This window comes from Plasmodium berghei (genome assembly GCF_900002375.2).
Source record: "Plasmodium berghei ANKA genome assembly, chromosome: 13".
Lineage (NCBI taxonomy): Eukaryota > Apicomplexa > Aconoidasida > Haemosporida > Plasmodiidae > Plasmodium > Plasmodium berghei.
The window spans coordinates 2,476,268-2,491,992 of record NC_036171.2 but is presented as its reverse complement, the minus strand read 5'-3'; the positions used below and the strand labels follow the sequence as shown (position 1 = coordinate 2,491,992).

At 21.4% G+C, this 15,725-nt stretch overlaps 3 protein-coding genes across 3 annotated transcripts; all 3 read right to left on the bottom strand.

Annotated features, from left to right (window-relative positions):
- Window positions 1-305: 305 nt before the first annotated feature.
- PBANKA_1365500 (exported protein IBIS1) lies at window positions 306-1,503 on the bottom strand (the record flags this gene model as incomplete). Its single annotated transcript, XM_034567301.1, has 2 exons — window positions 306-1,103; window positions 1,318-1,503. 2 exons carry the CDS (start codon window positions 1,501-1,503, stop codon window positions 306-308), a joined length of 984 nt encoding a protein of 327 aa, XP_034423811.1.
- A 2,123-nt stretch (window positions 1,504-3,626) lies between these two features.
- Window positions 3,627-6,244, bottom strand: PBANKA_1365400 (vacuolar fusion protein MON1, putative; the record flags this gene model as incomplete). The annotated part of the gene is made up of 3 exons (XM_034567300.1): window positions 3,627-4,031; window positions 4,209-4,329; window positions 4,521-6,244. 3 exons carry the CDS (start codon window positions 6,242-6,244, stop codon window positions 3,627-3,629), a joined length of 2,250 nt encoding a protein of 749 aa, XP_034423810.1.
- A 985-nt stretch (window positions 6,245-7,229) lies between these two features.
- PBANKA_1365300 (intron-binding protein aquarius, putative) lies at window positions 7,230-13,997 on the bottom strand (the record flags this gene model as incomplete). The annotated part of the gene is made up of 1 exon (XM_034567299.1): window positions 7,230-13,997. The coding sequence occupies one exon, from the start codon at window positions 13,995-13,997 to the stop codon at window positions 7,230-7,232; it is 6,768 nt and encodes a 2,255-aa protein (XP_034423809.1).
- Window positions 13,998-15,725: the final 1,728 nt, after the last annotated feature.

Genomic DNA, 15,725 nt, shown 5'->3' with positions numbered 1-15,725 from the left:
TCATAAAACATTAACAAATGTGTCGAAACGAAACGTAATTATAAAATTAAGCTATAAAGCGCGAACAAATAGCAAATCTAATATTCAAATCATAAAAATTTATTTCTTATCGTTTTTGCGAAATGTTTCAAAAATTGCATGCTCATAATTAAATATCACAATATAACATTTATCTGCGATCAGTATGTAGTTATACTCTACATATATATAAATAAAAAGTGTTTAAAGGCGTACAAACTCACATACATATATATAAGTAAAACGTTTGTATATGCATACATATATTATTTTTATAATTAATTTAATCACATAGGTTTTGCTCTACAAAATATGTTAGATTTATTCAAATTTTTTCTTTCTCTTTCATTATTTTGAGTGGCATCAAGATAGTTGCTTACGATGAAACTTATTATTAAAAAGTAAACTATAGTTGAAAGTATTGTTGAGTTATTTTTTAAGAAATTTGGGACGAACAAATTATCAACAAAGACTTTTGTTAACATAATTTTTGCAAGGAACGCATAGCCACCATGCTCATCGTTGAATATTTGATCAATACCTAAAGAATTTAAATTTCTAGATACAAATCTCATAGCATGGTTTCTATGATCTTCAATCATTTCTTTTGCGACATTTATATAACCTTTACATTCGTTTTGGAATTCAGGTGATTTTATTTTATTGGTGATGTCTTGATAACGTGATTTGATGCCATTTATTAGATCATCAACATCTTTAAATATGTTTTTATCGTTAGAAGACTTTTGTTCATCAGAAGATTTTCTTCTGTCAGTGGATTCTGGATTTAAAGTGGAAGATATTCTATCAATGTGAGGTTTTTTTTCAGTTGATTTTTTTCCAATGAATGCTGCATCATTGTTATCTTCTTTTCTATCTTCGCCCGCCGTATTACTTTCTTCATCAGTTTTTAATGTTGACATATATGAGGTTGATGCATTTTCAGTCGAAGAATCTTCATAACTTTGTGTTTTATAACCTAAATTTTGATCTTTATTTTGATCCAACTCTGATAATATTCTGCTTTTTCCTAAAATCAAACCATTATATTGGTATTCTTGGTATGCGGATGTAGTTTGCGTGCTCTAAAAAGTAAAAATACAAATAAGTAAATAAATGACAATAAAGTTGTAATTAAAGGGTATAGTAAATTTTAAAATAAAAATAACAAATTTTCTTATAACTAAAATTATGTATCATCAAATATATGTATATGTGCATATAACACAAAAAAGAAAAAAATATAAACAAAATATATTAGAATGTGTCACTATTATTTTATTTATTGTTTTTTCGTACATTGTCACAATTTTTGCATATCAAAAATAACATGCCCAGCGCAAACAATTTTGTACAAGAAATCAAATTAAATTTCTCGCCAAATTTGTTGGAATATCTCGTGGATGATACCATATCATCATTATCTATCTTTTTGCATTCGCAATTACGAGCCATACTAAAATTACCGTTATTTCCTTTCTTCATTTTTTAACTAATATGTTTTCAAAAAAATATATATTATGTAAAAGATAAATTAAAAATATAATTAGATAACTAATTAATTATGTCCATATATTATTTTAAATTAATTTATAAATGTATATGTTAATATAATATATTGTGAGCTTATAATTAATTTTATATTTTTTTTAATACTTTTTTAATATTTTTCAAAAATAGTTTAAAAAAAAATTATTATATAGAAATAAAAAATAAACCTATTACTAATATATGCGGCTCCATAAAAAAATAGTTAATTTTTATTATCCCAAAGAAATACTATAAACGAAAATATATTTCTCTTAATGTTATTCACTTATCCCACTTAATTAAAAGTTTCCATAAAATATATTAATAATTTTATCAAGTTTATATATAAAATAATGTATCCGTTATTTACATATTTGGTGCATTATGAAAAAACAACATTTTTATTAAATATTTTTTTATTCAAATTATTATAAAATTTTAAAGCAGTATTTCGTAAAATCAAAATACCGAAAAAATGAAACACGCAATTAATTAGGTTAAGTATTTTCTATACAATTGGACTTGCAAACTTAATATTATGATTATTGTCCATAATCCTCACAAAAAGCAGGCAACAACATGCATTATCATGGAATTATCCTCTATTAATAATTTGTATAATAAATTATTTTTTTATTAATACTAAATACTTTATCTTAATTATTATTAAAACAAAATTTTATTATAAAGGTTATTAATATTCTTATTTTTTGGGGGTATATCGTTTTATAACTGCATTTCAAATCTTTCAAAAAGTTTGAAAAAAAGAAATATATTATTACATGGCAAAATTATATAATATTTAATTTTACCATAAATTAGAAATGTTAAGTTATTTGTTATCTATAAAAAAGATTGAAGGCATACATACAAATTTACCCCCTTTCATTTTAACAAATTCTTACGTTATAAAACAAACCCTCTTTTATATAACCAATTAATAATTAAATTAAATTTTAAATGTAGTTAAATAATAACAATAAAAAGTAATATTTATAAATTGTAATTTTTGCTAAATAATTTTAAAAATATATCATATAATTGTAGTATTAACAATTACCAAAACCTAATTTATTCTTTTCTAATTATGATTATTTATCAAAATAAATACATGGGAAAGTGTTATCCACTATAAAAGATAAAATTTACAAATTAGCGAAACGTATAATATATTAATTTATTTTATTCTATAAATATGCATCAAATGGAAAAACGTATAGTGTATGATTAAAATACGTTTAAAACCTATATATGTATCGTTAAAATTTTTACGAAAACAAAATAGTTATTTATACATTTTTCCTTTTCCCCTTCATTAAATGTATTATTTTTAAATGAAATACACAACATAATGATAATAATAATTTCTACATTTTTATGCCCTTATAAAACATCGACATTCTAAAAAAATTATAAAAACGAAAATACAAAATAATGACTTGCATTATTACAAAAATTATTCGTTATTCCTTTTACATAAATATAATAAGACCTATAAGTTTAAAAATTATTATTTAATATTAATAAAATATGACGAATTGCAATATATAATTCGATATATTCAATTAAAGTTGTATTAATAAAAATTCTAAGTCATTTTATATAATTTCTTGTCCATTTCCTTTTTATTTATTTACACTCTGTTATAAGCATAATACGAACGCTTGCAATGGCACATGTTTTGTTAATTTTATTTGTAAGGAGAATATGCATTTCTTTTTATTTTCATGCTTTTTAGGGACGTGAATCATCATAAATTAAAATAAAAAAAAACATATTCCTCTTAAATTATGACTATTATATGCATATTATATTGTGTAAAAGAAAAAAATAAACAATATTAAGAATAAAAAAAATAATAATAATATAATATTGACTAAATAAATACGTTAGGTAACAACCTAATGAATTATGCTGAAAAAAGGCGAAAAAATACTAATTTTATTAACTAATTCAAGTATTATATTTTATTTAATAAAACTAGTTCGAATTTATTATCACTATATCTAATATTTCATATGAATGAGGATACTATAAAAACTTTAATCCTTTATTTCCTTTCATTAATATAACCCAAATTATGAACTAATTTGTTTAATGTTATTAATGAATATTTCTTTATGATATTTTGATATAACTTTTAAAATTTCATTAATACTTTCTTCGTTAATATTAACATAGAATGGTACCGATAAATACAAATAATAAAGGTTTGTTTTAATGAAATAAAAATTTTCATATTCTGTTTCCATATATATTTGTGCTGGTAGTTTAGAGTCTTTTATTATATCGTCACATTTTTGATATGCTCGAATTTTTTTTTTTATTTTATTGGAACATATTTTTGTGCTGTAATATTGTTTTAAATAAGGAATATAGTAGCACATGTGAATAATATCTATACCTGGAATATCAGGAAGTTCAAACGAACTGGTATTTGAAGCCTTAATTATTTCTTCATAACAACCTGAACTTGTTAGCGTCTATAAAAACAAAATACGCAAACCCAAATATACAAATATTTTATTTGGATCATTATCATTTTTAACACCAATGAATGTGTAGCATACATATATACACAATAAACATGATATACATCACATATTTTTTTGACATTACTCATGCAAATTTCATTTTTTTAATTTATTTTTCATGATAACCGTTTCAATCATAGAAGTATGGCTAGACAAGTGAAAAAAGTCTTGAGACGATGCCCCGGAGCATATGTATACACAGAATATTTTATTTTTAATACAATTAATATACGCATACAAAAATTGGCTGCCAATAAGAAAAAAATTATTAATATTACAATTTTATATTTTATTATTACCAATAGTACATATATATACATACGTGTCGTGATATTAAAAGATATATTTATAAATATATGCAGAAATGAATGTATGATATTCTATATGAATTTAAATATAAATTTAATGTATTTATTTTTGGGGGAAGATTTTCAATACTTTGGGTTGTATATAGGCAAACAAATAGGAATCCATGATTCTGCATTTTTAAAGGATTTCATGGACGTTATCATATTTATGAGTATTACTATATCAATCGAACTAATTGTATATTTTGAAACAGATATTCCTATAATTTTATCATTTATAAACAAAAAAGACAATAAAACATTACTAATTTTGAATGAAGAAATTAAATTATGTATTTGGTTTCGATATTCTTGTTTTAATGGTAATGGTTCAAACCCATCAAAAATAGAATACATATTTTTCGAATAGGAAGAAATCATATTACACGTAAGAAGATCAGCCCCATCTAACAAATATCTTACATCGAAAGATGGTTTTATTCTGAAAGATTTTTCAATACTTTTTGTTAATAATGATATAATTTGCAAATACATATAATTCAAAATGTTCAAGATATAATTATTACTCTCATTAACACTAGATATGCATATTAAACATAAAACTTCTTTGTCTAAATATACGATTTTTGTATTTTTACTCACAATATATTTTAATGAATTTTTTCCATGTATATCAGTTGTCTTATTATTATTGTTATTGTTATCTGTACTTGTATCAGAACAAAATGAAAATGATCCTATTTTTGATATTATAGCAAGTAATGTTCCATAAAAACTTGTTAAGTTTTCTTCATTTCCATATCTTGTAAAAACAGGTTTACCAGAGTAGGTAAAAATAAAAAAGTGCCTTTTATGCTTATACCATAGAGGATTTGTTTGATCTTCATGAATTTTTTTCTTTTCTAGTAAAAATTTTGAATTATTTGGAGAATCATTATTACTACCGTCAAACTTATTTAAGGTTTCTGTTTTATCTGATTTTTTATTTTTTCCTTCTTCATTTGATTTATCATTCACTTTTTCTTTTATATGTCCGCTTAAATTTTCAATTAAATTATCACAAATTTTCTTAGTTTCTTTTTTAATTCCCCCCTCTTCCAATATTCGATCGGCGGAATTATCTTCTTCAAAATTTTTTTCATCGGAATTAATATCAACAAACAAATTATCGTTTGATTTCTTCCTAATATTTGTTGGATCAATCATCTCATTATTTAAAATTAAATTTTCATTTTTTATCATATTTTCAAGATCGTTATTTTCTGAAGACACTTTTTTATTATCATAATACATCGTTCCCGTATTATATGCATCGTTATTTATCAAATTTAAATCATGCTTATTGTTATGCTTATCATTTTCTTCATATTCCCCCTTTTCTATGAAACAATGTTCCTCCTTTAATGTTATACTACTATTATCACGGGTATGAAGTTTATTAGTATCATTTTTGTCAACTTCATCCCCAAATACATTTGTTTGAGGGTATTTATGGTTGTTATTTATTCCTTTCTTTTCACTTTTTCGATCTTCGAAAAAATCTTCAAGATCATCGTCTGTATTTGAATTTATAATATCATCATATATTCCTAATTTATATTCATCCCTTTTTGATAGTTCTTTATACGACTCTTTATTAACACCAAAACAATTTTCAAAATTATCATCAGATTCATTTATTACTTTTGCATCATAATAATTTATATCATCATTATTCAAAATATAATTTTCTTCGTAAAAAGAATAATCCATAATATCTTTTCCATTATTTTTGTTTTTATCTACTATGTTTTTGTAATTATATTGGCTTATATCTTTCGACTCATGTTTTTCATTTTCATCATCATCATGCATATTTTCCATTTCCTCCCCTTATATTCTCTATAAAATACATTTAAATAAAACTTAAAAATAAGGATAAAAATATACCCCAATATATATATATATATATAGTATATTATTATATAGAGAAAAATATATACACACATATATTATAAACCTTATTACATATATATATAATAGTATGATTTATTTCATGACATATTATTCTATTCCTTGTTCTATTCAAATATTTCATATGTAAATTTAATGAATCCTCTATTTATTATATTTATTTGCTATTTTTAAAACCATTTTTATCAATAAATATGCTAGTCTTTATTTATTTAATTCTTTCCGTTTCTATAATAATATTATAATATAGCTTCCCTTTTTCTTCATTTTTTTGTTTTTTTTCTCACATTTATTTTAATTTAAAATTTTTTTAGTTTTAATAATATATTTCATTTGTATGTGATATATTGAGGGTTTTGAAATTTTTTTTTAAATTTGCATTAAAGTTAAAAGAGGTACATGCTTAAAATATATATACCTCCTATTGTTAATAAAAAAAAGTTAAATGCCATTTCACAAAAGTATAAATGTACATTTTATGTTTAAATATTAATATTTATACGGAATATTTAAAAATTACATGGAAATTACTAACACATTTACCAATATGTTTTATTTTTTGTGTAAAATATTAAAAAGATACACAATCCATATAAAAAACATAATATATAAATTAATTAGCAATATATCAACTCAAAAAATGGGGTCGTATAGAAAATGTTAAAGTATAATAAGTAGCATATACTCAAATACACAAAGAAAATTTAATGAAAAAAATTGTAAAAAAAATAACATTAATATAACAACATTATATAATATTTTCACAAAAATATAAAGTATTTAGCCATCTTTAAAAATTTAAGCTGTTTCTTGACAATGCAGTGAAAAATGAGCCTATGCTAAAATTATATCATGTGGGTCTTATTTAATTTATTACTTTATAATATTATTTATTTTTTTCAGTAATACTCGAATCATTGCTTAATTGTGCATTTGATAACGAGTATAAAACACTGTAAAATTGATTCAAATCTTTTATGATAACTGGTGGATTATTGATTTGTCTTTCTATAGAATTAAAATTCTCATTCATTTGTAGCGAAAGCTCTAATTTATTTTTCTTAAAAAAATATAACGGCTTTTTAAATTCATAATTTTTTTTGTATAAGTTATAATTCCCAACAACATATAATCCGTATCTTGCTCGTGAAAATGCAACAATCAATCTTTTAACATTCTTCATATATCCAATACTTTTTGACCTAACTAATGAAATAATAACAAAGTCATTTTGCTTACCTTGATACTTATCAACAGTTGTTACTTTTTTGGGTACCCCGATTAATTTATTATATAAGCAATTTTTTTTTAAAATATCTAATATTAATTCTTTTTGCCCATTATATGTAGTTAAAATTGTTATCATTTCATTCGAATACCCTATCAGCCTCATATACATAAAAATAGCAACAACCATTTCTGCTTCTAATAAATTTTGATAGAAATATGGCACTGGTGTATATTCTTCTGATTCCACGTGTATAAATTGATACGTATATGTAAATCCTGGATTAAAATTCTTTAAAAATTTATCTTTATTTATACAATCTAAATTCTCAATTTGTATATTATATTTACTATAAAAATATTTATAAACATTGCATATTTCATTTCTCATACGCCCTTGTTCATTTAAATAAATTGATGGCAAATCTAATCTTAAAAATCTTTTATATAATGATTGTTCATAATTAGAATAATTTTTTATATATTTATTTTTTATTATAGGAGGTAATTGATTTGAATCTCCTACGAAAATAATTCTTTTTAACTTACTTTTATGATATCTATTTTCTTGAAGTAATAATGGTAGAAATGTATCATTTTCCGTTATTTGTGTGCATTCATCGATTATAATATTATCAAAATAAAATTGTAACTTTGCTATTTTACTTCTATTTATGCTTGCATGTGTGCAAGTCATTGCAATGACTCTTGCTAATTTTGTTATTATATAAATTCCTCTTTCTTTCTGACTTTTCAATATTTCAAATGGTCTACAATCATGCAGATGCTCAAAGATCATTACTATTTTTGATATGTAACATTTACTCACATAAAAATCGTCATTCATTCCAAAAACCATATCATTTGTAATATCACCTTTAAATATATCATAATTTTTCCCTTCAATTTTATTTTTTTCTTTGTTTTCTTCTTTGATCCCCTCTTTAATATCACAATTATCATTTTCTTCCTCATCAATACCATTATCACTTTTTTTATTATTTGAAATTTCTAATTTTACTGAATATTCTTCGGTTAATTCTTTTTCTTCATTATTTTTTGTATTTTTACTAGCAAATATACTTATATAATTCAAGTATAAATCAATGTCAACTTTATATAATTTTAAATTTATATATTTTTTAAAAGGGAATAAAACATTATATATGCTCAAATTTAATGTATTAATTTGATCCTTAGGATGTATAAAATAAAAACATGCTTTATCCTCATCTAATATCTTTTGATTTTCTATCCCTTTATAGTTGTATACATTTGCATTTTCACTTTTCCATATAATATTTTCCACAATATCGGTGTTTTTTATATATATTTTGGGGCACAAAAATAAGTTATATATATCTTGATCGTCAATGCATGACATAATATATGAGTTAAAAATGGTGTCCATATCTTCAACTTCATTTTTTTTAAATATATTAACATACTTTAAAAATTTTGAAACCCTTTTTTTAACAGCATTTTCATAATATTGATTAGCAGATAAACAATTATAAATTTTACTATTATTAGTTGACTCTGATAATAGATTTGCATCATTCAACAATTTTTCTCTTAAATCAATCATATAATTTATTCTTCCATATTTTGAAAAATTAAAATTATCGTCTTCATCATGTAAAGAAACATTATTTAATTTGTGCATCGAGTCAGGAGATGCTCCAAAATTATTGTCCCCATTTTTTGACAGCATTTTTTCCAATTCTTCATATTCATTTCTTAAATTTTCTATATCTACTTCTCCCATACCAACTCTACACAAATATTTTTGATGAATTAAATTTTCCTTAACAAGCAAATTAAAAATATAATTTAAGCAACTGTTGCTGTGTGTACATATAAGAATTTTTTCCTGTTTTTTATTATTAAATAATATATTTATTATTTTATTTAATATGCTTGTTTTCCCACTACCTGGAACACCTTCAATTATTGTGATGCCTTCATATAACCCACTTTTTATGCATTCAATTTGCCTTTTTGTATAATTTATTTTATTTTTAGCACCATTTTTATTATTTTCTTTTTTAAATAGTTCCACATTTGTACTATTTTTTTTTTTTGAGTGTATTAAAAGACCTTCAAGTGGATAATTTGGATCCTCATATATATTATTTTGTATCCTATATATATCATCTTTTATACTTAAATATTTTATTAAATTATTTAATATATGTTCAAATATTTCTTTTATTCCCTTACTGTCATTTATTAATATACCACAATTATCTTCACTGACTTCTTTATGTATTTTAATTTTTTTTAAAATTTCTTCAGTTTCCTCCTTACGAACAGCTTTATCAATATAATTGTTCAAAATTAAAATATATTCCTTCTCTTTAAATTCAAAATTAAAAAAAAATTCATTATCATAATAGTATATGGCTTTAATATTTGATGTAAATTTAGAAACAAAATTCATATCGTTAATTTTGTACTTATTAATTATACAAATATGATAATATAAACTTTCCAATATACTTTTTTGTAAAGAATTTGTTTGAAGATATTTTTTTTCATTTTCATATTTTATTGGAACATAACTCAAAAGCAATGGCTCAATGTATTCATTTATTATATTTTTTACATTTATTTTATTATCTTCACTTGATATATTTATATGCGATAAGTCTATACACACATATGCACCAGTTGTTGTGCTAAGCGCATGTTTAATGTTTAAAAATGTATTTAAATAGTTAATATCATCAATATTTTTTTTTATAAAATTTAAATTCTCTTTATTGTAAGCTAATTTTTTTTTTAAACCTTTCACACTCATATACAAATTATCCTCATTATTATTTTTAGTTGTAGTAGCACTTTCATCATCTGAGTCGTCACTATATAAATTACCTACAATTTCCATATTTTCCTTTTTAGGTAAATAATCTTGATAATATTTTATTGAATTCTTACAATATCCTAAGAATATATCGTGCACCCATGATGGTATAACTGCATCATCTGGGTTCATTATTAGAGTTTTAATATTATTTAAGATATAATAAAAATTGTTTTCCTTCTGTTTTCGTCTTACTAATAAATTAAATGAATTATATATATCAGGATTAACTACAATATCTCTTTGATATTGTGCATAATCCAAATATACTGTTATTTTTTTCAAAGTGCATTCCTTATAATTTTCATCACCTTCGCCATTTTCGAAAGCATTGTCATATTGAATTACCTCACATCCTCTTAAATAATTAATTCCTAGCAATTTTTTTAAATCGTTATCGTCAATTATATTTATTTTATTTTTATAACAATTTGTGTAATTTTTTACACTAACCAAAAATAATATATCAGAAGGCCTAATCATATTCCATTCATTATAAACCTTTTCATAATGTTTATATTGTAAATCTATTAAAATTTCAGCAGTTACTTTTTTAGTAGTAATGTCAACATTTACAATCTTAAAAGAGTCAATTTTATTACTCATTCGTCTTTCATTAGCAAAATATGTATTATCAAGTTTATTTACATCATATACGATGGAATTTAATTGATATTCGTTGTATAATTTATAATTATATGAAGTATTTCCATTATTATCTATCACTTTATATTCTTTCAAATCTTCATTATCATTTTTTTTTCTTTTTTTTTCAAAATTAGTAATATTATTACTACCATTTTGATTTTCTGGATTTATTTTTGTATCAAAATTTAAAAATTTGGGGTCAATTCCTCCTCTTCCTGCATCATATTCATTGTCAATGTTATTTTCATCGATTTCAAAAACATATTTACATATCGTATTATCGTTCACTTTTTTATTTTTGGGATTAGTTTCATACACATAATCAATTATATCTTTCCTTATATCATGATAACTCTGTAATTTGAACAAATTATATATTCTAAATACATAATCATTTATACATAAATATTGCAAATTTAATTTAAACAAAGGTTTTGTATAAAGAAAAGTTTTTTTTTTTTTTCTTTTTTTATCTTTTAAATCATCTTTTGTATCAATTAAAATATTTTCAAATAAATCCTTTTCGTTAGGATACTCACACTGCTTATCAATATCTTCAAATATATTATTTTTAAAGCACAAGTTTTCCATTAATAAAGCTATATAAAATAACTTATTTTTTTTATTAAATATTCTAATATTTTCAAAAACGTAATTATTATTATTGCTATTTAATATTCCTCTTGTGGAGTTTTCGCTACCTTTCCCTCCATCGGGTGTAACAATGTATTTTAAACTTTTACACAAAAACAATAATTCTTCATTTTTTAATTTAGAAAAATTTTTTAATAATTCCTTTTTCTTATCCATTAAAAAAACAGATTTTAAATAATATTTTTGCAATATTTCGTGTTTTTGAAAATGCTTATAGCAAAAAACTTGAAAGTATTCAAAATTTTTATAATGTTCATTATTTATTTCTAAATAGGTTAGTGGATTTCCTGAAAAATTATTTATATACATTTCAATATAATATTTAAAAAGTCTTATTAATTCTTTAAACTTTTTATTTTTGTTTAAAATTGATATTTTACAATAAATAAAGATATTAAAATATTTCATCAAAATATATAATATCCTTCTTGAGTAAAGCTGGCTTAATAAGTCGATAAAAAATTCAATACATTTTTCAACAAACAGTATTATATATTTGTTTCTTTGTTTACTATTTTTTTCTGCTTTTTTTGTCATGTTCCTTGTAACATATTTTTTATTCTTCAATTTATTTTCATACTTCAAAAACATCTCTAATATTTCCTCCTTTTTATATTCATTAATATCACCAAATTTGTTGTTTCTTTCATCATCGCTAAAACCATGCATTAAATAAAATTCTATAGAATCGTCATTTTCCACATCTTCATTATTATTATTATTTTTTTTTATATTTTTCACCAAATTATCATTTTGATCTTCATAATTTCTATCAATCTCTTCGTCAAGTCGTGTATAACCAGAATCACCTTCTTCTCTATTAGGTAAATTTGTTTTTTCTAAATTATTGATATTATGACCCTTTTCAGAATTGAGAAGGTTCATGTTATATTCATACTCTTCTAATTCTAAATCATCAATATCGTTGTCACTACATGAAGATATAGACGAATTACTACTTAATTCGTCAAATTCTGTGAAATTCCTTTCAATAATATCTAAAATTATTAAAAAATAATTTATCAAGTTGTAAAAAAACTCATTTTTATTTATAAATAATATAATATTTTCATCGTACTCATTTATCTTTGCATCATGATTATCATTTTCAAAAGTTATTTTACAATTACTAGTATATACATTAATTTCATCATATTGTTTATTATTCAAATATTTTTTTTCCATCATTTTTGATATATTATCAAAAAGATTCTTCGCATCTTTATTTTTTTTAAACAAAAAAAAGTTTAAATAATCATAATTTATACGCTTCCATATATAAGGATTACATAATTCCAAACACAATTTGAAAAGAAATTTCTTATCAATGCTTGAATATATGTTTATAAAAAACTGAATTATAAATGATTTTTCTAAAAAATCAAGTTTAAATAAACGATTCCTATAATTTTTTATTTCTTTATAAAAATTGTCTTTATTATTAGCATCATTTTTTTTATCACTATTCCCTTTAATATCATTTTTATTTGTTTTCCCACTATATTCATTGAAAACAAAATTATAATTTATCAATTTCACAACGTTGTAAAATAAATTATTAAATTTTTGTATTAAAAAAAGTTTATATAAATTAAATCTTTCATTTATTTCATTAGTATCCTCATCAATGTGCCCATGTTTTTCCACTTCTACCAACTTTTCAAATTCGTCGATTTTATTGTAAATTATTTGATCCCATATTTCATGTTTTCCCTTTTCTTCATATTTATAACAAATTAAAACAATTAATGATAAAATATGTTTTATATATAATAAACGTAACTTATTATCTACCACATTATCATTTAAAAAAAAAACGTTATTGTTACTTAATGTATATAAATTGTCATACATGTTATATTTTGACCATATTATTTTTTCAAAATATTGAGAATTTTCAACTTTTTTTAAATCATTGAAATTAAATTTTCTTATTTTCAACATATCATATGTTTTTCCTATAAAGTTTAAAGTGTTTTCGTCTATTCTTTCAACATTTTCTCCATTTAAATCGTTATCACAATTAAAATTTTTATTTATATCATCATTAGTTTCTTCATTTTTCATACAAAACAAATTAAAATCTATATGATTAATTACAAATCCAGTTTCATCACAATTCTGATCATCATCATCATTTTGTTTTTCACATTTTGAAACATTAGTATCTTCGAATTTATCTATATCATTTCCTTTTTTACCGAATATGTTTATCCATGACCTCTTACCGGATTTTTTATTTTCCAATTTCTTACTCATTTTATTTCATCCTTTTTATAATTTAAAATTTCCATACAAATTGTATTATAAAACTAATATCAACATGTCAATCTGTTATAATGAATTATTACTTAATTTTTTTTTTCTGTAAAAACAGAAAAACATACATTAAAATAAATATAAAATAAAATAGCAAAAAAATAGTTCCCCCTTTAAAAGTATGGCAAATATGACAAATGTTACTTTCCTTTTTCACATGAAATATAAATTATATATATATATATGTATAAATGATTAGCATTATATATATAATTTCTTATATTTAGTATTATTTTTTTGCATTTTTTAATGTTACAGTTATTAATATTATTTTCTGAAATCGTCCATTAGTATTTTATCGTAGTGAAATATTAAAAAAAATATATATAATACAAAATATTAAAGCCCATATTTTTTTCAGCTTAAAAATTTTATAATCATAGCATAATTTTTATTTATAAATGCGATATTAAGGTTATATATTTTGTTAACCATGGTATACCAGTATATATATAATTTTTTTCTCATTAATAAACATTCTATTAAATATGCTATGATCAATTTAATCTTGACAAATTTAAATGGAAAAATATTTTATCAACCTTAACACACTATATTTTTTTTCTTTACATAAAATTTTATAATGAATAATCATTAAAATACAAAAATTTAATATATATTAAAATTATTATGTTAATATTAATTTTTTCTAATAAAATTGTATAGAAAATGTTATTAAACCAGTATTATAAACATAAGTTCAAAATGATGGAAGATAAATGTTTTTTGATTCATTGTATTTTTATCATAACTTTCACTTTTATCATAAACAACTAATTATCAATGCTTAATAAATGCAATATGATAAACCTCAAAAACAGATTAGGCGCACTGCTCAAAATACATATATATATAGAGAGAGGTACCACATTTTTTTGTTATTTTGTTTTATCTCAGCAATTTAATATAAACACCCAAATATAAATAATGATAATATAAATTATATCTTGTAATTTTATTAAATCTTAAATAAACTATTTGAAACAATAAAACTATTTTATTATTATAGAAAATGTACAAACAAAATTATATATTCAATTACTACACAACTGTTCTAATGATAATCATAATATCAAACAAATGTGCAAAAATATAAAAAATAAATTCATATATTATCTTTTAGTTTTTTTTTGTGCAAAATATAGCATTTTAATTCATGACATATAATAACCATGAATGCAGTACATGCATCATATAAAAATATTATCTCCAAAAAATAGTAATATCGTATATTCTTTTTTTATATAGGCATTGTTATATATATATATATTAATATTTTTTTATTTTTTAATGTATGCAGAAAGAATAATATATTATCGTTCATATTTTTTGCCTATTCTTTACATTTTTGTTTCATCCCACCTATACGACATTTTTATAAAATTTATCAAGAAAAACAATATATAGTAGTATATATATAATAATAATATCAACAAATTATCATTGTAAATAATATAATAATATTCCATTCCATTGAAAAAAAGTATTAATTCATTGATAAGTAATTTCCGTAATATAGATTATATAAACCTCATTTAAAAATACAAAACATCTTTATTATCTCTACATATTTTTATATTTATTAAAATAATTTTTAAGGCGTGTATATTAACATGCATAAAAAAATATGTTTTTTTTTGTTTTTGAAAAGAATATATACACAAGCAT